Source organism: Neoarius graeffei, chromosome 2, assembly GCF_027579695.1.
Source record: "Neoarius graeffei isolate fNeoGra1 chromosome 2, fNeoGra1.pri, whole genome shotgun sequence".
Lineage (NCBI taxonomy): Eukaryota > Metazoa > Chordata > Actinopteri > Siluriformes > Ariidae > Neoarius > Neoarius graeffei.
Window position 1 is genome coordinate 12,408,897 of NC_083570.1, and position 27,154 is coordinate 12,436,050.

General features: G+C 42.2%; 1 protein-coding gene across 1 annotated transcript; it reads left to right on the forward strand.

Moving 5' to 3' along the window:
- The first annotated feature begins 234 nt into the window (after positions 1 to 234).
- LOC132880949 (kinesin-like protein KIF3C) lies at positions 235 to 26,851 on the forward strand. Its single transcript, XM_060913821.1, has 8 exons — positions 235 to 1,960; positions 17,043 to 17,144; positions 17,268 to 17,390; positions 22,059 to 22,177; positions 22,277 to 22,393; positions 25,611 to 25,719; positions 25,870 to 26,036; positions 26,456 to 26,851. The coding sequence occupies exons 1-8, from the start codon at positions 488 to 490 to the stop codon at positions 26,568 to 26,570; spliced, it is 2,325 nt and encodes a 774-aa protein (XP_060769804.1). The 5' UTR covers positions 235 to 487; the 3' UTR covers positions 26,571 to 26,851.
- Positions 26,852 to 27,154: the final 303 nt, after the last annotated feature.

Below are 27,154 nucleotides of genomic sequence, written 5' to 3' on the forward strand. Positions count from 1 at the left end.
TTGCCCACCACTGTATATATATATATATATATATATATATATATATATATATATATATATATATATATATATATAAGATGCTGGGTAAGATCTGAGATAGTGTTTGAGATAATATTTGAGATAATGTTCAGTCTTGAATGTGATTGGAGCACATGACCGCACCGCAGTGAAGGGGCTGGGCGAGAGAGAGAGAGAGACATACAGAGAGAGAGAGAGAGAGAGAGAGACTGATGGTGGTTTGGATAAAGACTGCGGGTCTGGGCTCCTCGGTTGAAGCCGGTAATCGCTTTATTTCTTGATGATTTATTCGTGAATCGACGCGCAGCCGGTTATTTGCGCTTTTGCGCCCGGAGAGCCGCGATGCGTTGTGACCCGGGAGCCGCCCGCCTGCCGCATCCTTTCTAGCGCTCTGACACCTCGCTTTGTCGGCGCCTCTTATTTAATCCAGGGATCTATTGAAGGAATAATAATAATAATAATAATAATAATGTCTCTGAAATCCAAGCAGTGCGAGTCTGTGAAGGTGGTGGTCCGCTGTCGCCCCCTGAACCGCAAAGAAGAGGCGTCTGGTTATGACAGCATCGTGGATATGGACGTTAAAGTAGGCCAGGTGGCGCTGCGGAACCCCCGAGCGTCTCCTGGGGAGCCGGATAAGACCTTCACCTTCGATGCCGTATACGACACAGCATCCAAACAAAGCGACCTTTACGATGAGACCGTGCGACCGCTTGTGGACTCGGTGCTCCGTGGATTTAACGGGACGGTCCTGGCGTACGGACAGACCGGCACCGGGAAGACGTACACGATGCAGGGGGAGTGGACGGAGGCTGAGCGGCGAGGCATCATGCCCAGCTCCTTCGAGCACATCTTCACGCACATCTCCCGCTCTCAGAACCAGCAGTACCTGGTGAGAGCGTCGTACCTCGAGATCTACCAGGAGGAGATCCGAGACCTCCTGGTCACCGATCACAGCAAGCGGCTCGAACTGAAGGAGAGCCCCGAGTCGGGCGTGTACGTCCGAGATCTGTCGTCCTTCGTGGCGAAGAACGTCAAGGAAATGGAGCATGTCCTGAACGCAGGTAACCGGACACGGTCAGTAGGTGCGACGGATATGAACGAGCGCAGCTCTCGGTCTCACGCCATCTTTAGCGTCACCGTGGAGTGCAGTCGGCCTGGTCCGGATGGCCGCAATCACATCCGGGTAGGCAAGTTGAATCTTGTCGACCTGGCTGGGAGTGAGCGCCAGAGCAAGACAGGTGCACGTGGTGAGCGACTCAAGGAGGCCACCAAAATCAATCTGTCACTCTCTGCACTGGGCAACGTAGTATCGGCACTGGCTGATGGCCGTGGCGCTCATGTACCCTACCGTGACTCAAAGCTCACACGCCTGCTCCGGGACTCCCTCGGTGGAAACGCCAAGACTGTAATGGTGGCCACACTTGGCCCAGCATCCTTCAACTATGAGGAGACTCTAACCACGCTGCGCTACGCCAACCGGGCCAAGAACATCAAGAACGTCCCACGTGTCAACGAGGACCCCAAGGACGCGCTGCTCCGTGAATTCCAGCAGGAAATCGCCCGGCTCAAGGCACAACTCCACCGACGTGGCATGCTGAGTGCCAGGAGGAAGAGGAGGCTCAAGAAAAGCACAGACCATGAGCTGAATGAAGATGATGATGATGATGATGATGAAGAAGATGATGATGAAGATGAGGAGGAAGGTGAAGATGATGATGATGAGGAGGAGGATGAGGAGGAGGAGGAGGAGAAGTTGGAAAAGGAAGCACAGGAGTTCATGAAGGAGCAGCAGGAGAAGCTGGAGCAAGAAAAGGAGGCCATCATGGACGATCGGTCGCTGGTGGCTGAGGAGAAACAGAAGCTCCTGGAAGAGAAGGAGAGGATGATGGGAGATCTGAAGAAGGAGCAAGAAGCCACTGCGCTCCTCACCGCCAAGTTCAAGGTGAATGTGTGTTTGTGTGTAGTTTCTTTGAGAATATCTATGGTATATTTGCAGTACAGGTGTGTTTGAAGGGAAGTTCAACACTGTTGCTAAGCAACTGGCAACTATGGACACCGAACATGAGCTAGTTAAAAAATAAGGTTCGTTATTTCGCTAGCTAGCACTTGGAAGGTCTCTCAGAATCATCTGGAACATATACTGCACGTTCCTCAAAGGTTCCTCAAATGAGAACAACTTAAAGTATACTGTAAATACAATCATTCTAAATAACTAACCAACTTTGCGATGGTTTTCTTTGAAAAGTAAAATCAATTAATTACTTATCTAATTAACATTGAAAGAGCTGGTAGACAGGTTTTTGAACTTCCTTATGGCTTTTATAGAAAATGTACAGACAAGTGGGTTCAACAAGCACCTTACTGAGATTGACATAAAGTTTGCATCATATAATTCAGAGTCGACGTGAAGGTTAACGTAGGAAAATGCTTAAACCTGAAAGAAAGAGAAAGTGAGAGAGAGAGAGTAATATTTTAGTCTTCAGAAATGATTCTTAAGCTATAAAAAGCTGAAGAAAGTAGGTTAAAGTTTATTATTCTATCCACATTCACTGGATATGAGCAATCGCGCTCTGATTGGCTACACTACTATTAGGCTATCAGCTCATATACCGTGAGTAGAGAAAAACAAAATGGCAGAGCATGTTGCTGAACCAACCGAAGATGAAGTAAAAAGTCTACTTGAAAGCAAAACCCCCAAAATACAAAACAAAGCAAGAAAATATGGAATGAAAGTATTTGGTGGTAAGAACGTATCTTTTTTTCTATTTTTCAAGAATTATTATTATTATTATCATCGCATTTTTCACAAATTGCTCCTGTCATTTCGCCGGTTTGTTTACATTCTAAGCGGAAATTATTTTGTTGGACGTTTTGTATAAAGGTATTATTGATCAAATTTGCAAAAAATACAAATAAAAATGCTCCGTCTCTCAAAATCCAGTGAATGTGGATAGAATAAAACAGTTATTCCACTCAGTGTTGTCGTACATGGATATAGCGCTATCAGCTCATGTACGGCTCAATTTTGTGGAATAACTGTTAAATATACTGTAGGACACTGTGATGTTGATTCATCCTCTATAACAGCAACTCTGACAGAAGCGCAGGTTTATATCAATGCAATCATTCTTATTTATACCTTATTATTTCTATGGTAACAGACTGAAAACATCGCTGCGGTGACGTTTTCTGTTAGGAGATGTTTAGATCACATTTATGGAAGGAGTCTCCAGTGTCAGAAGTAAAACTGTATCCGCAAATTTTCTGACATCTTCAGGACAGATGAGTAATGGGTTTACACTTCGCGATTTCTTGGTAACACAACAAGCTGCGTTTTTTTTTCTTTTGCCTTATTAACTTCGAGAGAGCCTGGCGACTTGTCCAGGGTGTACCCCGCCTTTCGCCCGTAGTCAGCTGGGATAGGCTCCAGCTTGCCTGCGACCCTGTAGAAGGATAAAGCGGCTAGAGATAATGAGATGAGATGAGAACTTCGAGAGAGAAAAATGAGATGCTTATTTGAGGGAGCGACTGTTTATAGCTGCTATAATGGAAGTGAGAAAAGGAGCTCACGTGTTTCAAGAACGTTCCATGACATGAAATGAATCTCGAAATTGTTACAATCGTTAAACGCATTATTATTATTAATAATGAAAATGAAAAGGTTTAATTGTTAGCTAATTGCTGTGGTATAAGAGGACTAAAGCGCCTCAAGATGCTGTTGTGAGAAAATAATCAACTTCAAGGTGGGATGAGTGACTCCATTTCATCACACGAACTTGACACTCATTATTTTCCTCGAACAGCACAACACAAAGTGTTTTATTACTTACAGCAAAGTAATGGATATTGGCAGCAAGGTATGGCAAATAAAATGGTCTTGAATTTAATTAATTAGCATATTATGGGTGCATAATGTCTAAAAATCGTAAATAAATTAGGAATAATTTATCGCTTTACACACACACACACACACACACACACACACACACACACACACACACACACACAAATACAAACAGGAAGTATGGGCATTATAATAGTGTTAGATAACTTGTGTAGCTATTATTTATCAAATTATTACAGCTTTAGCATTTCCTTGGTGTGTGTGTCTGTGCTTTATATACTACCGTGGACCAAATGTCCCCACAAGGATAGTAAAATATGCCAAGTTTGACATTGTGGGGACATTTGGATGGTCCCCACAAGGAAAGTGTTGTCGTTGTTGTTTTAACAAAAAATAAATAAATAAGAGTCGAGAAGTTTAATTTTCATTACTAACATGAAGGTTAAGGTTCAGTTTACAGTGGTGCTTGAAAGTTTGTGAACCCTTTCAAATTGTCTATATTTCTGCATAAATATGACCTAAAACATCATCAGATTTTCACACAAGTCCTAAAAGTAGATAAAGAGAACCCAGTTAAACAAATGAGACAAAAATATTATACTTGGTCATTTACTTATTGAGGAAAATGATCCAATATTACATATCTGTGAGTGGCAAAAGTATGTGAACCCCTAGGATTAGCAGTTAATTTGAAGGTGAAATTAGAGTGAGGTGTTTTCAGTCAGTGGGATGACAATCAGGTGTGAGTGGGCACCCTGTTTTATTTAAAGAATAGGGATCTATCAAAGTCTGATCTTCACAACACGTTTGTGGAAGTGTATCATGGCATGAACAAAGGAGATTTCTGAGGACCTCAGAAAAAGTGTTGTTGATGCTCATCAGGCTGGAAAAGGTTACAAAACCATCTCTAAAGAGTTTGGACTCCACCAATCCACAGTCAGACAGATTGTGCACAAATAGAGGAAATTCAAGACCATTGTTACCCTCCCCAGGAGTGGGCGACCAACAAAGATCACTCCAAGAGCAAGGCGTGGAATACACAGCGAGATCACAAAGGACCCCAGGGCAACTTCTAAGCAACTGAAGGCTTCTCTCACATTGGCTAATGTTAATGTTCATGAGTCCACCATCAGGAGAACACTGAACAACAATGGTGTGCATGGCAGGGTCGCAAGGAGAAAGCCACTGCTCTCCAAAAAGAACATTGCTGCTCGTCTGCAGTTTGCTGAAGATCACATAGACAAGCCAGAAGGCTATTGGAAAAATGTTTTGTGGACAGGTAAGACAAAGATAGAACATTTTGGTTTAAATGAGAAGCGTTATGTTTGGAGAAAGGAAAACACTGCATTCCAGCATAAGAACCTTATCCCATGTGTGAAACATGGTGGTGGTAGTATCATGGTTTGGGCCTGTTTTGCTGCATCTGGGCCAGTGTTTTGCTGCATCTGGGCTTGCCATCATTGATGGAACAATGAATTCTGAATTATACCAGTGAATTCTAAAGGAAAATGTCAGGACATCTGTCCATGAACTGAATCTCAAGAGAAGGTGGGTCATGCGGAAAGACAATGACCCTAAGCACACAAGTCGTTCTACCAAAGAATGGTTAAAGAAGGATGAAGTGAATGTTTTGGAATGGCCAAGTTAAAGTCCTGACCTTAATCCAATTGAAATGTTGTGGAAGGACCTGAAGCGAGCAGTTCATGTGAGGAAACCCACCAACATCCCAGAGTTGAAGCTGTTCTGTACGGAGGAATGGGCTAAAATTCCTCCAAGCCGGCATGCAGGACTGATCAACAGTTACTGCAAACGTTTAGTTGCAGTTATTGCTGCACAAGGGGGTCACACCAGATACTGAAAGCAAATGTTCACATACTTTTGCCACTTACAGACATGTAATATTGGATCATGTTCCTCAATAAATAAATGACCAAGTATAATATTTTTGTCTCATTTGTTTAACTGGGTTCTCTTTATCTACTTTTAGGACTTGTGTGAAAATCTGATGATGTTTTAGGTCATATTTATGCAGAAATATAGAAAATTGTAAAGGGTTCACAAACTTTCAAGCACCACTGTAGGTGCAGGAATATCGTTAATGAACTGCATTAATAGTAGCGGCACGGTGGTGTAGTGGTTAGCGCTGTCACCTCACAGCAAGAAGGTCCAGGTTCGAGCCCCGTGGCCGGCGAGGGCCTTTCTGTGCGGAGTTTGCATGTTCTCCCCGTGTCCGCGTGGGTTTCCTCCGGGTGCTCCGGTTTCCCCCACAGTCCAAAGACATGCAGGTTAGGTTAACTGGTGACTCTAAATTGACCGTAGGTGTGAATGTGAGTGTGAATGGTTGTCTATGTGTCAGCCCTGTGATGACCTGGCGACTTGTCCAGGGTGTACCCCGCCTTTCGCCCGTAGTCAGCTGGGATAGGCTCCAGCTTGCCTGCGACCCTGTAGGACAGGATAAAGCGGCTACAGATAATGAGATGAGATAAACTGCATTAATAATCATGTCAGTGGAAGGTCCTCACAAGGTTTGTAAGATGGACGTGTGTGTGTGTGTAAGAGGAGATGAAGGGGAAATGGGAGATTTAATGTCATATTTTCTCCACATCCTTAAAATGGCAACCATTTGTGCTGAAGTGGTTGTTCTTGTAAATGGCACTTGATCTACGTCCTCTCTGATGATGGCAGCTAGTATTCTGTTGGCTCTGTGTTGAGGGGGGAAGGGGAAGTAATAAACTGAAGGCCGAGCCCCTAGCGCATTCTTTGACACTTGTCTTTCCAGTTCTCATTGGCTGGCATCAGGGTCTGTCTACCAATCATCATAAAGAACTCCTATTGTTTTACTGCATTTAGCCAATCAGATTATGGTTAGCAGGCAAAATAAGTGTGCTTCATAAAGAGGTACTGATTAGTGCTAAAAGCTTTACAGTCTGAGGTATTCGTGTGTAATGTGGGATTGAAAAGCAGGCTATAAAAATAAGGTGTGTGTGTGTGTGTGCACGTAAAATGTTCAATCCATTTGGTCTCTTACACTGCAGATCACAAACCAGTGGGTGTGTCTTTGAGTATGACAGAAACAGACGGGCATGTACACATAGGAGTGTCTTTGAGTGGAACAGAATAGATGGGTGTGTCTGAGTTGGACAGAAGAGATTGGCAAGTCTGAGTAGAATAAATCGGCACATCTTTAAGTAGGACAGATGGGCGTGTCTTGGAGTGGGACAGAAAAGATGGGTGTGCCTTTGCGTAAGACAGTATAAATGGGCGTGTCTTTGAGCAGGACAGAAAAGACGGGCGTGTCTTTGAGCAGGACAGAATAAATGGGCATGTATTTGAGTAGGACAGAAAAGATAGGTGTGCCTTTGAGCAGGACAGAAAACATGAGCATGTCTTTTAGCAGAACAGAAAAGATGAACTTGTCTTTGAGCAGAGCAGAAAAGATGGGTGTGTCTTTGAGAAGGAGAGAAAAGATGGGTGTATCTTTGAGCAGAACAGAAAATACAGGCATGTCTTTGAGTAGGACAAAATAAATGGGTGTGTCTTTGAGCTGGACAGAAAAGATGGGTGTGTATTTGAGAAGGAGAGAAAAGATGGGCATGTCTTTGAGCAGAACAGAAACGATGGGTGTGTCTTTGAGCTGGACAGAAAAGATGGGTGTGCCTTTGAGCAGAACAGAAAATACAGGCATGTCTTTGAGAAGGACAGAAAGGATGGGTGTGTCTTTGAGCTGGACAGTAAAGATGGGCATGTCTTTGAGGAGAACAGAAAAGATGGGTGTGTCTTTGAGAAGGAGAGAAAAGATGGGTGTGTCTTTGAGCAGAACAGAAAATACAGGCATGTCTTTGAGTAGGACAAAATAAAAGGGTGTGTCTTTGAGCAGGACAGAAAAGATGGACATGTCTTTGAGAAGGACGGAAAGGATGGGTGTGTCTTTGAGCTGGACAGTAAAGATGGGCATGTCTTTGAGGAGAACAGAAAAGATGGGTGTGTCTTTGAGAAGGAGAGAAAAGATGGGTGTGTCTTTGAGAAGGAGAGAAAAGATGGGTGTGTCTTTGAGCAGAACAGAAAATACAGGCATGTCTTTGAGTAGGACAAAATAAATGGGTGTGTCTTTGAGCAGGACAGAAAAGATGGACATGTCTTTGAGCAGGACAGAAAATACAGGCATGTCTTTGAGTAGGACAAAATAAAAGGGTGTGTCTTTGAGCAGGACAGAAAAGATGGACATGTCTTTGAGAAGGACGGAAAGGATGGGTGTGTCTTTGAGCTGGACAGTAAAGATGGGCATGTCTTTGAGGAGAACAGAAAAGATGGGTGTGTCTTTGAGAAGGAGAGAAAAGATGGGTGTGTCTTTGAGAAGGAGAGAAAAGATGGGTGTGTCTTTGAGCAGAACAGAAAATACAGGCATGTCTTTGAGTAGGACAAAATAAATGGGTGTGTCTTTGAGCAGGACAGAAAAGATGGACATGTCTTTGAGCAGGACAGAAAAGGTGGGCGTGTCTTTGAGCAGGACAGAAAAGATGGGCGTGTCTTTGAGCAGGAGAGAAAAGATGGGCGTGTCTTTGAGCTGGATGGGATAAACGGATGTATCTTTGACCAGGACAGAAAATATGGGTGTGTTTTTGAGCAGGACAGAAAAGATGGGCGTGTCTTTGCGCTTGATAGGATAAATGGGCGTGTCTTTGAGCAAGACAGAACAGATTAGCAATAACAGACTGTCGCCAAATCATTTTTTTTTTCAAGGTGATCAGTTCATGAGCTCATTAGTGTGGCGTCTTCGCCTTGTTCGTTTATAAGTACACACTACACCAGCACTTTGCTCTCTACAGGGTGGCTCTCGGGCTGGAGGAGGGTCGTTTCCTGTGGTCAGGAGATATGATGATCCCAGATGATGCTAAGTAGTGTGTGAATCTTTACCTAAATTCCTTGAGCTTACTTTTTTTCAAGAGAAGAAAAGAAAGTAGTGTATTTGGGCAAGCTTTCCTTGCTGATATTAGCTTCAGCTGATGTCCACACACCAGAAGCGAAGCCAGGGCGAGGGATTTCAGGTTTGAACGCTCTTGAAATATTTTCTACTTCCAAATGCATAATGTTAGGAAAACCCACAGGGGATGAAGCAATCACTGAGTTTACAAACATAAATATAAGGCTGAAGTGAGGAATATTTAGGCTGAGGAGAGAGAAGGATGCAGGGAGGAAGGGGAAGGGCGCAAAAGAAGGGAGCAGGGACAGCAGTGATGTTATCACAATACTCTATAAATATCCAGCGTGCTGGATGTCTGGCACGTGTTTCCTGACAGGTGGTGACTCATCGCCGCCTCATCCTGACAGAAGTGCTCTCGACCAATCACAGCACGGATCAGAAAACAAAACAGGAAACTCATTAGTGGGGAAAAGGAGACTGATATGCTGCAGTCTGAAATGTCATAATGTGTTTTTAAAACACACACACTTCCTGTATGCATCTTTTCCATAATTATACTTCACAACAATGTTTGTGTGTGTGTGTGTGTGTGTGTGTGTATGTCTGTCTATGTCCTCATCATCTCTCCACTGTCCCAACATGCATCACTGCTCTCCTGAAATATTGATGAATCAGCGTCTGTGCTTCCCAGCCAATGAGCTCCTGGTTCATACGCATACATAATGAGCTCATCTCATTCCCAGTCGCTGTTGTTATGGAAACGTGCACAAAGGGGGGCTGGATTTAAAGGCCCTACTGAATAATACCTCAGTGCACAGTCACACATTTGTGTGTATGTGTGTTTGTGTGTGTGTGTGTGTGTGTGTGTGTGTGTGGAGAGAGCAAGAGAGCAAGAGAGAGAGAGTGTCTCAGCTGTTAAACCCCTCAGGCGTACATTCTATTTTAAACGCTGGCATTTTATTTTCTCCTCTCACTCTGTCTTGCTCTTTTTTTCTTTCGCATTCATAGCTATTACTTCCTGGTATTACTGAGAACATCTAAAAATATACAGATTTAAAAAATTGCAAAAACATGTTATATTATATCAAAGTGGTTAAATATGTAATTGTTCATGTTTTGAGTATCTGTTGGCGTTCTGGGGTCAGCTGTGCAGGAAAACGGGGGCTGCGATAGTGAGGTGAGAAAGAGAGTGCAGGCAGGTTGGAGCAGTTGGAGAAGGATTTCGGGAGTCGTTTGTGATAGGAAAGTCCCAGCAAAAGTGAAAGGTAAGATGTATAAGACAGTAGTGAGACCAGCTGTGATGTATGGATTGGAGACCGTACCCTTAACGAAGAGACAGGAGGCAAAGTTGAGGATGTTAAGGATTGCGATGGGAGGTTGGACAGGATAAGGAACGAGCACATCAGAGGGACAGCACATGTGGAGAGCTTGGGAATTAAGCGAAGAGAGATGAGACTGAGATGGTATGGGCACATCCTGAGAAGAGATGTTGGAAGGAGAATGTTGAGGATGGAGCTGCCAGGCAAACGAAAACGAGGAAGGCCAAAGAGGAGATGCATGGATGCGGTGAGAGAGGACATGAAAGTGGCAGGTGTGGTAGAGAAGGATGCGGAAGACAGGGAGCAATGGAGACAAAAGATCTGCTGTGGGCGACCTCTAATCGGGAGCAGCCAAAAGAAGAAGAAGAAGAAGAAGATTGGCGTCCTTGGTTCTGTACTAGATCTATGATGCTAATGTAGCTAATAAGATAGATAGATAGATAGATAGATAGATAGATAGATAGATAGATAGATAGACTTTAATCATCCCAAAGGGAAATTCCATTGTTTCAGCAACCTTAAAAACATGCAGCAAGCACATACACAGACAAAAAATACTTTCACCCACAAGACATAGCCTGAGGTAGTTGTCAAGGCATAATGCCCATCTAAGTGCCAAAGCGAGACTGTAACTGCCTGATAAGACATTAATCAACACATTGCAATAGAGTAGTCCATAAACCAGAATATACATATGTATAGAAAAGAAGCCCTCCCAACCAGGGAGACTTAAGTGCATTGCATCTCAAGATTTAAGATTACAAGATTATTCTTGAAAGATTCTTCTTCTCTCTCTGCTCAGAGGGGAGTCATTATTATAAAGTGCTATTGCTGTGGGTAGGAAAGTCCTCCTATATCTGTCCTTACTACAACGGAGTTGGCGAAGCCTCCCACTAAAAACACTTTGTTGCTTTGTCAGTGTACTGTGTAGGGGATGTGAGGTATTGTCCATAATGTGTAACAATTTCTGTAGCATCCTCCTTTCCACCACCAATTCTAGGGGTTCCAGAGTAGTCCCCAGCACAGAACCTACCTTTCTAATTAACTTATTATGTCTATTAGAGTCACTGGCCCTGATACTGCTACCCCAGCAGATGACAGCAGAGAAAATTGCACTTGCCACCACAGACTGATAAAACATTTGCAACATCTTAGTACACACATTAAAAGACCTCCTCAAGAAATAGAGCCTACTCTGACCCTTCTTGTAAACAGCCTCGGTATTGTGCTTCCAGTCCAGTTTATTGTCTTTGTGAACCCCCAGATATTTATAGCTCTGTACCACCTCTACCTCTTCCCCCAGGATGGAAATGGTGTTTAGCTTAGCCCTGGTCCTTCTAAAGTCCACCACCATCTCCTTGGTCTTGGCCACATTTAAGAGCAGGTGGTTGTTACCACACCACTCCACAAAGCTCCAAGCAGTGGAAGCTTATAACCTCTGGTTTAGGATCATACCTAGTACACTCTACATAAACCCAGTAGACACTGTATATAAACCCACTATTGTTTTTGTCACAAAAATTACTTTAAAAGTAACTACAGTGTCTTGCAGTGTATTCATCCCCCTTGGTGTTTGTCCTGTTTTGTTGCATTACAAGCTGGAATTAAATTGGATTTTTGGATGCTTAGCACCATTTGATTTACACAACATGCCTACCACTTTAAAGGTGCAAATTGTTGTTTTACTGTGACACAAACAATACTGCTAAAGCTACACTGGAGTGGTTTAAAGGGAAACTTTTAAATGTCTTGGAATGGCCTAATCAAAGCCCAGACCTCAATCCAATTGAGAATCTGTGGCATAACTTGAAGATTGCTGTACACCAACGCAACCCATCTAACTTGAAGGAGTTGGAGCAGTTTTGCCTTGAGGAATGGGCAAAAATCCCATTGGCTAGATGTGCTAAGCTAATCGAGACATACTCCAGGAGACTTACAGCTGTAGTTACAGCAAAAGGTGGTTCTACAAAGTATTGCCTTTGGGGGGGGGGTGGGGGTGTGAATACCTATGCACACTACAGATTTCTGTTTTTTCATCTTAATTATTGTTTCTGTCACAATAAAAAAACAACAACAATGCACCTTTAAAGTTGTAGGCATTTTGTGTAAATCAGATGGTGCTAACCCTCCAAAAATCCATTTTAATTCCGGCTTGTAATGCGACAAAACAGGACAAACACCAAAGGGATGAATACTTTTGCAAGACACTGTATGTACGAGTTACCAAAGTCCCAAAGCTTTGACACTGTGAACCTGGAGAGAGTAAAATTTTTGATATAAAATGAGCTGCGTTCCTTATGCTAATGATAAAATTTTCCAGCTCGCTATATAAAGGCGTATCTGATGACGAATTCAGTTTGCTAGGAATGTTAATGATGAATTTGCACAAAACCACAGTGATCCGGGTTTTTGAAACATGAAATATCATATTTTTGTTGCAGCTGCTGAAACATTATAATGTTGTCCTGAACTAGGTTCCCCATCACACCGTATTGTATTCCCTTAGCTTAGAGGTTGTACCAGGAAGAAATTCCGGATTCCTAGTCCCACTTCTCTAAAGGTATCTTGTAATCTGCAACCAGACTTTAACATTTCACATTTGTAGTCATTAATTTAGTTTTATTATTGTCACAGTCACACATAATAAGACTTCACAATGAAAATGAAAAACACACGCAGAGTCCACAGAGTTCTATAGATCAGAGTAATTGTGAGACCATCCACAGATCAACATAGCATGACAGGACCAATTATAGAATATAATGTTTGGCACAGGAAGACCACCATATCAGAACACTATTCCTACAGTGAAGCATGGTGGTGGCAGCATCATGCTGTGGGGATGTTTTTCATCTGCAGGGACAGGAAAGCTGGTCAGGACTGAAGAAAAGATGGATGGCATTAAATACAGGGCAATTCTGGAGGAAAACCTGTTTGAGTTGGCCAGTGGTTTGAGACTGGGAAGAAGGTTCACGTTCCAGCAGGACAATGACCCTAAACATACTGCTAAAGCTCCACTGAAGTGGTTTAAAGGGAAACATTTAAATGTCTTGGAATGGCCTAGTCAAGCCAGACCTCAATCCAGTTGAGAATCTGTGGCATACACTGCAAAACCCGATAAGGTCACTGAGCTCAAAAATTTTATTGAAACCGATTACGTAAAAATTTTTGAGGTAAGTAACTTAAATTTTTTAAGGTAAGATTTCTTAAAAATTACACTATAGTTACACTTAATTGTAATTTTTAAGAAATCTTACCTTAAAAAATTTAAGTTACTTACCTCAAAAAATTTTACGTAATCGGTTTCAATAAAATTTTTGAGCTCAGTGACCTTATCGGGTTTTGCAGTGTAAGTTGAAAATCGCTGCACACCAATAGAACCCATCTAACTTGAAGGAGTTGGAGCAGTTTTGTCTTGAGGCAAAAGATATCTGATAAAGTCTTACAGAAGAAGATGTCTGTAAAGTCTTAAAACCCCGATTACAAAAAAGTTGGGACAAAGTACAAATTGTAAATAAAAATGGAATGCAATAATTTACAAATCTCAAAAACTGATATTTTATTCACAATAGAACATAGACAACATATCAAATGTCGAAAGTGAGACATTTTGAAATATTATGCCAAATGTTGGCTCATTTGAAATTTCATGACAGCAACACATCTCAAAAAAGTTGGGACAGGGGCAATAAGAGGCTGGAAAAGTTAAAGGTACAAAAAAGGAACAGCTGGAGGACCAAACTGCAACTCATAAGGTCAATTGGCAATAGGTCATTAACATGACTGGGTATAAAAAGAGCATCTAGGAGTGGCAGCGGCTCTCAGAAGTAAGATGGGAAGAGGATCACCAATTCCCCTAATTCTGCGCCGACAAATAGTGGAGCAATATCAGAAAGGAGTTCAACAGTGTAAAATTGCAAAGAGTTTGAACATATCATCATCTACAGTGCATAATATCATCAAAAGATTCAGAGAATCTGGAAGAATCTCTGTGCGTGAGGGTCAAGGCCGGAAAACCATACTGGGTGCCCGTGATCTTCGGGCCCTTAGACGGCATTGCATCACATACAGGCATGCTTCTGTATTGGAAATCATAAAATGGGCTCAGGAATATTTCCAGAGAACATTATCTGTGAACACAATTCACCGTGCCATCCGCCGTTGCCAGCTAAAACTCTATAGTTCAAAGAAGAAGCCGTATCTAAACATGATCCAGAAGCGCAGACGTCTTCTCTGGGCCAAGGCTCATTTAAAATGGACTGTGGCAAAGTGGAAAACTGTTCTGTGGTCAGACGAATCAAAATTTGAAGTTCTTTATAGAAATCAGGGACGCCATGTCATTCGGACTAAAGAGGAGAAGGACAACTCAAGTTGTTATCAGCGCTCAGTTCAGAAGCCTGCATCTCTGATGGTATGGGGTTGCATTAGTGCGTGTGGTATGGGTAGCTTACACATCTGAAAAGACACCATCAATGCTGAAAGGTATATCCAGGTTCTAGAGCAACATACATATGCTTCCATCCAGACGACGTCTCTTTCAGGGAAAACCTTGCATTTTCCAACATGACAATGCCAAACCACATACTGCACCAATTACAGCATCATGCCTGCGTAGAAGAAGGGTCTGGGTACTGAACTGGCCAGCCTGCAGTCCAGATCTTTCACCCATAGAAAACATTTGGCGCATCATAAAATGGAAGATACGACAAAAAAGACCTAAGACAGTTGAGCAACTAGAATCCTACATTAGACAAGAATGGGTTAACATTCCTATCCCTAAACTTGAGCAACTTGTCTCCTCAGTCCCCAGATGTTTACAGACTGTTGTAAAGAGAAAAGGGGATGTCTCACAGTGGTAAACATGGCCTTGTCCCAACTTTTTTGAGATGTGTTATTGTCATGAAATTTAAAATCACCTAATTTTTCTCTTTACATGATACATTTTCTCAGTTTAAACATTTGATATGTCATCTATGTTCTATTCTGAATAAAATATGAAATTTTGAAACTTCCACATCATTGCATTCCGTTTTTATTTACAATTTGTACTTTGTCCCAACTTTTTTGGAATCGGGGTTGTACATTTCTGTCTAGGTTTTCTGCTACAGCATGTAAATCTTGATAAAGCTCACTCTACATCTGCAGCCATTTGTTTGGACATCTATATATACAGTATCAGTCAAAAGGTGAGCGGTTCTTGATATAATATGGATTACTACAGTTGTGGATGGAATAGGGCTATTTACTGTATTTTTATTATCATGAGCTCAAATGCATTAAGAAGCAAGAAACTCGTTCACTAACATTTGATGAGGTGTTTTTATTGTTGTTAAGATAGAAGAAAGAGAAGCTGGCCAGTGAGGTATCTATTGACTTTTATATGTGCACTCACCAGCCACTTGAGTATGGACTGGTTTGAGTATTTCAGAAGCTGCTGAGCTCCTGGGGTTTTCACACACAATAATCTCTAGAGTTTACACAGAATGGTGCAAGAAGCAAAAAACATTGAGTGAGTGAGAGACAGTTCTGTGGGTGGAAAAAAGCAAGTGTTTTGTTGATAAGAGAGGTCAGAGGAAAATGGACAGATTGGTTTGAGCTTTTTTGCCAGGAAGGATATAGTAATTCATATAATCACTCTTTACAACTGTGGTGAGCAGAAAAGCATCTCAGCATGCAACAGCAGAACAGAAGAACACATTGGGTTCCACTCCTGCAGCCAAGAACAGGAATCTTAGAATCAACAAGTTACTATTAAAGTGGCCGGTGAGTGTATAGTGAGGAACTGACTTGTCTCACAGACGGTCCACAACATTAAATGTAACTATTAATGGATAAAAGTGCTGTTCTTTAATAAATAGAAAATTATTGTTGTTTGGAAATTGCTATGATGTACAGTAAGTGGAGTAAAACACTTAGGGACGTGGTATTATTGGAAAATAATCAACTTGATGGTGGTAACAGTAGCAGCGCTTCATCACACCTCCTCACCACTGATTATTTTCCCATTACAGCATGCCCTCAGGTGTTTTATTCCTTACATAAACCCGACAGATGACCTGTAATAACCTCAGCAGGTGGATGTAGTAAGCAGGATGTTTGCCTGTATATCTGTCTTTACTCATGTCTCTGTCATCAGAGTGATCTAATTACAGCAGAATCTGTGTGTGTGTGTGTGTGTGTGTGTGTGTGTGTGTAAGATATTTTTTCAGACTGATATCTGTCCTTTACCCCAAACCCAGTACTCTCTCTCTCTCTCTCTCTCTCTCTCTCTCTCTCTCTCTGATTTTTTAGGACTGTAAATCCATCACACACACACACACACACACACACACACACACACACACACACACACACACACACACACATCGTGACGCTCTCATCCCTAGATTTTCTGCTGGCTATCACTGAGAGTTATTGTGTGAGAGAGCTGGCACCGTGTGTGTGTGTGTGTGTGTGTGTGTGTGTGTGTGTTAGCCAATGAGATGAATAATTGCTTTATTGTTGCTGAGAAAATTGAGTAACCAGAACAATGATTTCTTTCATCTATGCATGTGTGTGTGTGTGTGTGTGTGTGTGTGTGTGTGTGTGTGTGCATGTTGATCACATACTGCCACAGATCCTGAAAGCATGGGTATTTCTGTAATGTGGGACAAACAGGAAGTGACTCCTTGATATGGTCCTGTGCCAGTTCTTATAAGTAACTTCGGGAAATTTCCTAAGAGCCTGTGAGGACTCAGATCTGTGTGTGTGTGTGTGTGTGTGTGTAAGATACAGAGTCCAGTAACTATACACTACTTCAGATTAATTGGTACCATTAATTAGATTCAGATTAATTGGTACCATTAGTCCTGAGAGGCGGGGCTAATATCACTGTTATGGGATGTAAAATTGTAAACTACTTGCCCCAGCCCTAATTTTGCTCCGCCTCCTTGGTTGCTAGGCAATGGAGAGTAAGCTTCTGGTTGGAGGAAAGAACATCATTGATCACACTAACGAACAGCAGAAGATGCTGGAACAGAAACGACAAGAGATTGCAGAACAGGTATAACACACACACACACACACACACACACACACGAAACAGAATGCCTTTTTTGTTGTTTTTTTACTGTTCATTTAAATGCTTTCTGTGTGTGTGTGTGTGTGTGTGTGTGTGTGTGTGTAGACGCGTAAAGAGCGAGAGATTCAGCAGCAGATGTTAATTCAGGATGAGGAGACGCTCGAGCTGAGAGAAACGTTCACATCTCTGCAACAGGAAGTGGAGGCAAAAACCAAAAAGCTCAAAAAGGTGAGATTAACACACAAGTGCCCTATCACAAGTGCCTTATGAGAAGTGTCCACTGTAAATTACCCTGAGGTAAGTGCCCTATAACTATAGCCCTATAACAAGTGCCTTATGAGAAGTGCCCATCGCTAGTGCCTTATAACAAGTGCCTTATAACAAGTGCCCACTGTAAATTACCCTGAGATAAGTGCCCTGTAACTAGTACCCTATAACAAGTGCCTTATGAGAAGTGCCCTATTACAAGTGCCCACTGTAAATTACCCTGAGATAAGTGCCCTATAACTAGTGCCCTATGAGAAGTGCCTGATCACAAGTGCCTTATAATAAGTCCCCACTGTAAATTACCCTGAGATAAGTGCCCTATAACTAGTGCCCTATAACAAATGCCTTATGAGAAGTACCCTATAACAAGTTCCTTATGAGAAGTGCCTTATCATAAGTGCCCTATCACAAATGCCTTATAACAAGTGCCCACTGTAAATTACCCTGTGATAAGTGCCCTATAACTAGTACCCTATAACAAGTGCCTTATGAGAAGTGCCCTATCACAAGTGCCTTATAACAAGTGCCCACTGTAAATTACCCTGTGATAAGTGCCCTATAACTAGTACCCGATAACAAGTGGCTTATGAGAAGTGCCCTATCACAAGTGCCCTATCACAATCGCCTTATAACAAGTGCCCACTGTAAATTACCCTGTGATAAGTGCCCTATAATTAGTGCCCTATAACAATTGCCTTATGAGAAGTGCCCTATCACAAGTGCCTTATAACAAGTGTCCACTGTAAATTACCCTCTGATAAGTGCCCTGTCACAAGTGCCCTATCACAAATGTCCACTGTAAATTACCCTGTGATAAGTGCCCTATAACTAGTACCCTATAACAAGTGCCTTATGAGAAGTGCCCTATCACAAGCGCCTTATAACAAGTGCCCACTGTAAATTACCCTGTGGTAAGTGCCCTATCACAAGTGCCCTATCACAAATGTCCACTGTAAATTACCCTGTGATAAGTGCCCTATAACTAGTACCCTATAACAAGTGCCTTATGAGAAGTGCCCTATCACAAGCGCCTTATAACAAGTGCCCACTGTAAATTACCCTGTGGTAAGTGCCCTATCACAAGTGCCCTATCACAAATGTCCACTGTAAATTACCCTGAGATAAGTGCCCTATAACTAGTGCCCTATGACAAGTGCATTAGAAGTGCCCTATCACAAGTGCCTTATGAAAAGTGCCCACTGTAAATTACCCTGTGATAAGTGCCCTATAACAAGTGCCTTATAAGAAGTGCCCTATCACAAGTGCCTTATAACAAGTGCCCACTGTAAATTACCCTGTGATAAGTGCCCTATAACTAGTACCCTATAACAAGTGCCTTATGAGAAGTGCCCTATCACAAGTGCCTTATAACAAGTGCCCACTGTAAATTACCCTGTGATAAGTGCCCTATAACTAGTACCCTATAACAAGTGGCTTATGAGAAGTGCCCTGTCACAAGTGCCCTATCACAATCGCCTTATAACAAGTACCCACTGTAAATTACCCTGTGATAAGTGCCCTATAATTAGTGCCCTATAACAATTGCCTTATGAGAAGTGCCCTATCACAAGTGCCTTATAACAAGTGCCCACTGTAAATTACCCTGTGGTAAGTGCCCTATCACAAGTGCCCTATCACAAATGTCCACTGTAAATTACCCTGAGATAAGTGCCCTATAACTAGTGCCCTATGACAAGTGCATTAGAAGTGCCCTATCACAAGTGCCTTATGACAAGTGCCCACTGTAAATTACCCTGTGATAAGTGCCCTATAACAAGTGCCTTATAAGAAGTGCCCTATCACAAGTGCCTTATAACAAGTGTCCACTGTAAATTACCCTGTGATAAGTGCCCTATCACAAGTGCCCTATCACAAATGTCCACTGTAAATTACCCTGAGATTAGTGCCTTATAACTAGTGCCCTATGACAAGTGCCTTATGAGAAGTGCCCACTGTAAATTATCCTTTTGATAAGTGCCCTATAACTAGTGCCCTATAACAAGTGCCTTATAAGAAGTACCCTTTAACAAGTGCCTTATCACAAGTACCTGATTAGAAGTGCCCTATCACAAGTACCTTATGAGAAGTGACCTGTAGCAAATGCCTTATGAGAAGGACCCTATCACAAATGCTCACTATAAATTACCCTGTATTAAGTGCCTTATGAGAAGTGCCCTATCACAAGTGCTTTATAACGAGTCAAAAATCAAAGTCCCTCCCGTGTCAAGACCTTGTCTTGCCAGGCAGTCTCCCATCCCAGTACTAACCAGGCCCTTAAGACACATTGGGCAGTGCTGATCTCCGTTTCAGTAGCCCTCAGCCTCTTGCCAATCACATAGCTAGCATTACAATGGGGGCTGGTCTTTTGATGACCACGAGAGTTTGACTCCCTACTCGCATCTGTATTGCAGCGTGCCTCGCTATGTAGCAGTAGGTACCATTTTTATGATGGTCTTTGATATAAGCTGACCATGAGTAGAACTTGCAGTCTCCCAGTTGAGAGGCGGACACGCTAACCACTAGGCCAACATGCAGTCTTACCGTATAACAAGTGCCCACTGTAAATTACCCTTTAATAAGTGCCCTATAACTCATGCCCTATAACAAGTGCCCCATGCCAACTGTCGTATCACAGTTGCCCTAAATCAATGCATTTTCACCCCTATGCTACACACACACACACACACACACACACACACACACACACACACACACACACACACACACACACGCACACACAATTTTACTTTGTGTTTCCTAACTTGTTTGTTCCCTCTCTGCTCCCTTTTAAATCCTGACCCCTGAACTTTGATCCTTGGACCACACCCTTGACCCCTGAGGATGCGTATTCTTCCCTTTTATCAGTACAAAAAGGTTTGTCAGTTTTTAAACTTGCTCAGTCTGAGACTACACTGTCGATGCTGCTGCTAATGCTAGCTCCAATGCTAATGCTAACCTCTAATGCTAACCTTTTTGCTTAGGCTAGATCAACACAGTACAAATAGGAGAGTGTTTATTTAGCATGAAATCCAGTGCTAATCTGCTCATCAGGAAGCTTTTCAGCCCAGCAGTACACTTTCCTCCAAATGTACATCATACTCTGTCATGGAAAATAAACAAGAGGCGTTTGGTAGTTGTCTGATAAAATGGCTGCCATGCAGGTCAGATGTCTCGGACTAGCTAACTGAAAAGAATCATTGTTAGCATGGACGCATTGTTGCTTTACGGCTTCTGGTTTGCCTGAATTTTTTCGTTAAAAGTTGCTGAGGAACTGTTATTCTGCGTTACGTTTTTTATATAATGGATAGAAAAAAAAAAAAACACTTTAGTATCTCTGAGTTACTTTGAAGACTCTTTCTAGAGAGCGTTCCCCATCAAAATACACCATTAACTCCCTCTCTAAACTCCACTCCCAGCTTCTACCCCCAAGCCCTACACTACATATCTGACCTTTGCCCTCTAACCCCATCATCAAGCCCATAATAACTTCTCACTTCTGACCTCCTAACCCTTGCAGTGTCAATACAGCGCTCTGATTGGCTGCGGCTCAGGGGACGACGTCTTCTGTCCTCACTGGAACACTGATCAGATCTGTCATTCACTGCATGAAGCTGGAAAAGGGTGGATGGATGGATGGATGGATGGATGGATGGATGGATGGATGGATATTGTATTTGAATGTTTAGAAAGTATAATGGATAGATTGATTCATGGATGGATGGATGGATGGATGGATGGATGGACAATTGATGGGTTGAGGGATGGATGGAATAATGGACGACTGAATGAATGGATAAATAGATAGATGGTTAGATGGATTAAAAGATTGATATATGGATTAAATGGATGGATGAAATATAGATAGGGTTGAAGGGATGCTTTTAATTGTATGTTATATGGATGGATGGATAGATCAAAGGGTGGATGAAAAGGTGGTTGGATGGATGAAATACAGATGGGGTTGATGGGATGTGCTTTATTTTTAGGTTTAGATGAATGGATGGATGGATGGATGGATGGATGGATGGACTGACTTGCTAAGGGATGGATTGAAGACTGGATGAATAGATGGATGAATTAATGGGTTAAGGGATGGATAGATGAATCAATGGGTTGAATGGATGGATGGATACTGGATTTATAACTGAATAGATAGATTGATAAGATGATGGATGGATTTAAGGATGGATAGAGAATGCTTCCTTCATGAAATACAGATAAATGGAAAGATCAGAAAGTTGGGAAAGATGGATACCTAAATGGATGGAAGAATGGATGGCGGGATGGATGTTGGAAAGATTGGATGTGTAGCAAATGGAATGTATTCATAGATATTAGAGGGCTTGTCCTGATGGATGAACACATGGATAGATGGATGGAAAAGTGGATGGATGTGTGATGAAAAATGAAAGGAAGGTAAGGGTATGAAAATGTAAGAGACCAGCTGGAGGTAGAATATGGGATGTGGTTGCCTGGGAGACCATCTGTGATTGGCCCAGTTCTGGATAATTGAACATTCCAATCTTGTTGCTATGGGCAACAGAGTGACAGATTGGACATCAGTATATTCTGACATTTCACTGTTGACTCTCTCTCTCTCTCTCTCTCTCTCTCTCTCTCTGTTTAAAGCTGTATGCTAAGCTGCAGTCGGTGAAAGCTGAGATCCAGGATGTGAACGACGAGCACGTCAGAACCAGACAGGAACTGGAGCAGACACAGAACGAGCTCACAAGAGAACTCAAGTTCAAGTAAGCACACACACACACACAAGTATTGAAACTATTATACTAGGTACTGACCCACAAATTGTGTCTCTCTGACCTTTATCTATATGTGTATGTGTATAGGTACCTCATAATTGAGAACTTCATCCCTCCGGAGGAGAAGAACAAGATCATGAACCGACTGGTGTTTGATGTCGATGAAGACCAGTGGAAATTCCAGCCTCTCGTTCCTGCCGAGAAGTGAGTGACCTTTGATGTTTGACCTTTGTGTGACCTCAGTTTCTTTGTGGATCGGTGTGACATGTGAGCACGGTTATATACACCTGTGAGTGTGTGTGTGTGTGTGTGTGTGTGTGTATGTGTGCATAAATGCCACATGTTCTGCTTTCTAGGAATGGAAATAAAAATAGCTTTAATGAGGCTGTAGCTCATACCGGCCACCGTTGTTGTGTGTGAATTTGAAATCTGATCAATCCTGTGGGCGGAGAAGCGATTTTTATGAAATTGCATGTGACCCCTGTGTAGCCGCATCCATGGCAGGTGATGAAGAGTAGAGTAGCGTTTAATGTGACGAGTCACCCAAAATTTTCAGATGCCCGTAAAATATGACAGGTGGGGCTACCGTCTTGACAACTTTTATACATACCAACCCGGGGAACATTCCATATGAGTTTGATCCAAATCTGATTGGTCCTGTAGGGAGAGTAGCGATTTTCGTGAAATTGCATATGACCCCTGTGTAGCCACATCCTTGGCAGATGACGCCACCTGGTGAGCAACTCTTGTTGGAAAATGTCTTTAGAGTCTTCTGGATGAGTTTCAGTGAAAACATCCCAGCAGTTTACGAAGAGTAGCGTTTAATTTGACGAGTCAGGCAAAAATTTCAGACTCCCATAAAATTGTAAATATGACAGGTGGCGCCAGCATCTTGACAACTTTTACGCATACCCACCTGGAGAACATTGGATGTGAGTTTGATCGAAATCTGATCAATCCTGTAGGAGGAGTAGCGATTTTTGTAAATTGTGGATGGACGACAATGACGGACAATGGATGGATCACATACAGTGGTATGCAAAAGTTTGGGCACCCCTGGTCAAAATTGCTGTTACTGTGAACAGTTAAGCAAGTTGAAGATGAAATGATCTCCAAAAGGCATAAAGTTAAAGATGACTCATACCATTAATATTTTAAGCAAAAACGATTTTTTTATTTTCATCTTTTACATTTTCTAAATGACAAAAAAGGAAAAGGGCCCGAAGCAAAAGTTTGGGCACCCTGCATGGTTAGTACCTAGTAACACCCCCATTGGCAAGTATCACAGCTTGTAAACACTTTTTGTAGCCAGCTAATAATCTTTCAGTTCTTACCTGGGGGATTTTCGCGCATTCGTCCTTGCAAAAGGCTTCCAGTTCTACACGTTTCTTGGGCTGTTTTGCATGCACTGCTCTTTTGAGATCTATCCACAGATTTTCAATGATGTTTAGGTCAGGGGACCGTGAGGGCCAGGGCAAAACCTTCAGCTTGGGCCTCTTGAGGTATTCCATAGTAGATTTTGAGGTGTGTTTTGGATCATCGTCTTATTGTAGGACCCATCCTCTTTTTAACTTCAACTTTTTTACAGATGGTGTGATGTTTGCTTCCAGAATTTGCTGGTATTTATTCAAATCCATGCTTCCCTTGACCAGTGAAATGTGCCCTGTGCCACTGGCTGCAACACAACCCCAAAGCATGATGGATCCACACCCATGCTTCAGAGTTGGAGAGGTGTTCTTTTCCTGGAATTTGGCACCCTTTTTTCTCCAAACATACCTTTGCACATTGTGGCCAAAAAGTTCTATTTTGATCCATCAGTCCACAGGACTTGTTTCCAAAATGAATCAGGTTTATTTAGATGTTCATTTGCAAACTTCAGATGCTGAATTTTGTGGCGAGGACGCAGGAATGGTTTTCTTCTGATGACTCTCACATGAAGGTCATATTTGTTCAGGTGTCGCTGCATAGTAGAACAGTGCACCACCACTCCAGGGTCTGCTAAATCTTTCTGAAGGTCTTTTGCAGTCAAACAGGGGTTTTTATTTGCCTTTCTAGCAATCCAACGAGCAGTTCTTTCAGAAAGTTTTCTTCATCTTCCAGACCTCACCTTGATCTCCACTGTTTCTGTTAACTGCCATTTCTTAATAACATTACAATCTGAGGAAACAGCTACCTGAAAACACTTTGCTACGTTCTTGTAGCCTTCTCCTGCTTTGTGAGCATCAATTATTTTATTATTCAGAATGTGAGGGAGTTGCTTAGAGGAGCCCATGGCTGTTGATTTTAGGGACAAGTTTGAGGAGCCAGAGAATTTATACAGCTTTGAAATCTGCATCATCCGACCTTTCCTAACGAAGAATTTGAACAAGCCACGGCTCAATAAGCTAACTAGAAAAGCACTTGGAGAGCGCAGACCTCCGCCAAGAATCCTTTAAAAAAATCCGGGATCCAGAAGATGATCCAGATCACCGCCAAAATTTAATGGATTGTTACTTGTGCCCAGTCACACCTCTGGAAAAAATTTCAGAGCAATCCGTTCATAACTTTTCTGTAATGTTGCTAACAGACAAACCAACAAACAAACAAACCAATGCTACCGAAAATATAACCTCCTTGGCGGAGGTAATTAAGGTCTGGAACCTTGGTAAAAGTTACCTGAGAACTCAAATGTATTGGGGTGCCCAAACTTTCGCATGGTGTTCCTTTTCTTTTTTCACTCTCCAATTGTACAAAACAAAAATAATACACAAATCTTGCAGAAAACGCTGAAAAGAAATGCCTCGTCTTTACCTTTATGCCTTTTGGTGATCTTCTGCTCACTTAACTATTCACAGTAAGAGATATTTTCAGTAAGGGTGCACAAACCTTTGCATGCCACTGTAAGCTCATCCGGCCTGGCCTGCGGCCGGAAGAGCTAAAAATCAGTGTTCGTCTGGGTCATACATTTATTTATTTATTTATTTATTTATTTATTTTTGTGTGTGTGTTTATATTAAGCTTTATGTGACCTACTTTTAAATGAGCTTGATAACACAATGGTGTTTAGAACATGTTAATGAAAACAAAGTTTCGTTACAGGCGAATATAGCGAAAAAGTAATGGAGGCTTATGGCTACCATTCTAGCATCAGCATCAAGAACTGTCTAAAATCATCACACACTCTTCTCAAACACCTAACAAGCTCTCGTTGTTCTACAGACACAAAGTTGAGAGAACAGAAGGGCATTCAGGAGGAAAATGCATGCATTTACTCGTTTACCATTTACACACACACACACACACACACACACACACACACACACACACACACACACAAATGGTGTTTTTCTTGTCACTAGAATTTGTATGTTGCTTTTGTCCAGGCAATGATCTCTCTCTCTCTCTCTCTCTCTCTCTCTCTCTCTCTCTCTCTCTCTCTCAGTAAGTTTACTCAGATGAAGAGGAGACCCGCCTCTGCTGTGGGCTACAAGCGGCCCATCAGTCAATATGCCAGGGTTGCCATAGCGATGGGAGCCAATTCCAGATACAGGGTATGTTTATAGAAATGAGAACAGAAAATATACAAATAAAAAATGTGCCGAGTTGCCAAGTACACATTGTATGGCTTGCTTTTCTTCTTTATTTTATATTAGTGGTAATGGAATTTATTTATTTATTTATTTATTTATTTTTTACTCCAGGCTGAAAATATCATGCTTCTGGAGCTGGACATGACTCCACCCACTCTCTTTCAAATGGACTTCCCAAGAGCGCGGTCTGAGACGGCACCAAGCCGAGATGTGCAACTGGACAACGCATCATACAGAGAGAAAATATCAGCCAGTCGGGTCAGGAAATCCCAGTCCTGGTCAGTATGACATTCATTAACTTCCAGTTTAGCATCACGAGCAAGTTTGAGTTGTTTTCTGAGGAGACTTTGCCCATTTTCTCCTCAGCATTACAGGGCAGCTTAACACACTTAGAGGAAAGTGCTATCTGCCCTTTTCCACATACCTGAGCTCACAGACTCCCATGATTGGCGAGTGTCACTTTGATTGACGGAGAAGAGAGCGTATTCCCAGAGCATAAACCTCTGGGAATTGTTAGCAATATTAGCAACATAGCTTTCATGCCAAATTATAGAAAGTAACTTGGGACAGCGAACATGTCTTGTCTATTTGAGTACATTTTGGGTCAGAAGGAAAATTTGGTACCTTTCTTTTTATTATTTTGTCAGTACTCACCTGACTCGTGTTACTGACATCACTTCCTGTCTTATGCTCGCAGGTGCCAGGCTGCACAGCCCATGTCTTCCTCGAGCTCGGCGCTCTCCCTGTCATCCTCAGGGTCCAACGGCCTGGCACACCCTGTCAGCGCCGCCATGGCAACTGCCCACCAATAAGACGCCAAGGAACACAACTTTGTCCCTTCTTTGATCCACCAATGAGGGACGAATCACTTGTCCCACCTCCTTTTCGCAGCATTAAAATGGTGGCCTTGTCCAAGATGCTTAGACATGCGGCATGGAGGACAAATTATAACACGATCTTATATCCTTACTTTATTTTCATCTTTTCTTCAAATCCGATTTCTCAATTTCAGCAATGACCAAATGAGTTCTGATTAATGTAGATTCAGTTTTGCATCCATGTCCATTAAATAGAAACTGTTTCCAATATGAAATCAATTGAAATGTCAGTTTATGTTGCTTTTTTAAACTTGAACATGTTTCAGGATGTTTACTACTGAAATGAAGGTCCTATAAACGGTCTTCAGATGGAAAATAACGCCTGGAAAAGAATTCTAAAGCCACCCTGGTTGTATACTGACGATGAAATTAGAGGAACACTACTTCCTGCACCATCTACTGGATAGAAAATAGCTGGAAGAGCCAGACAGATGGATGAAGACGAGTGCAGATGTCTTTCTCTCGTTCTCCGAGCTCTGCTTGCATGCTGTACTCTGTGTTACCATGTCTGTAATTCT

Bases quoted from the DNA above. Each gene is read 5' to 3' on its own strand.
- LOC132880949 (XM_060913821.1), top strand. From the start codon at position 488: ATGTCTCTGAAATCCAAGCAGTGCGAGTCTGTGAAGGTGGTGGTCCGC. The intron at 1,961-17,042 runs GTGAATGTGTGT...CTTGGTTGCTAG, and splicing joins TCCTCACCGCCAAGTTCAAG to GCAATGGAGAGTAAGCTTCT. The intron at 22,394-25,610 runs GTGAGTGACCTT...TCTCTCTCTCAG, and splicing joins CCTCTCGTTCCTGCCGAGAA to TAAGTTTACTCAGATGAAGA.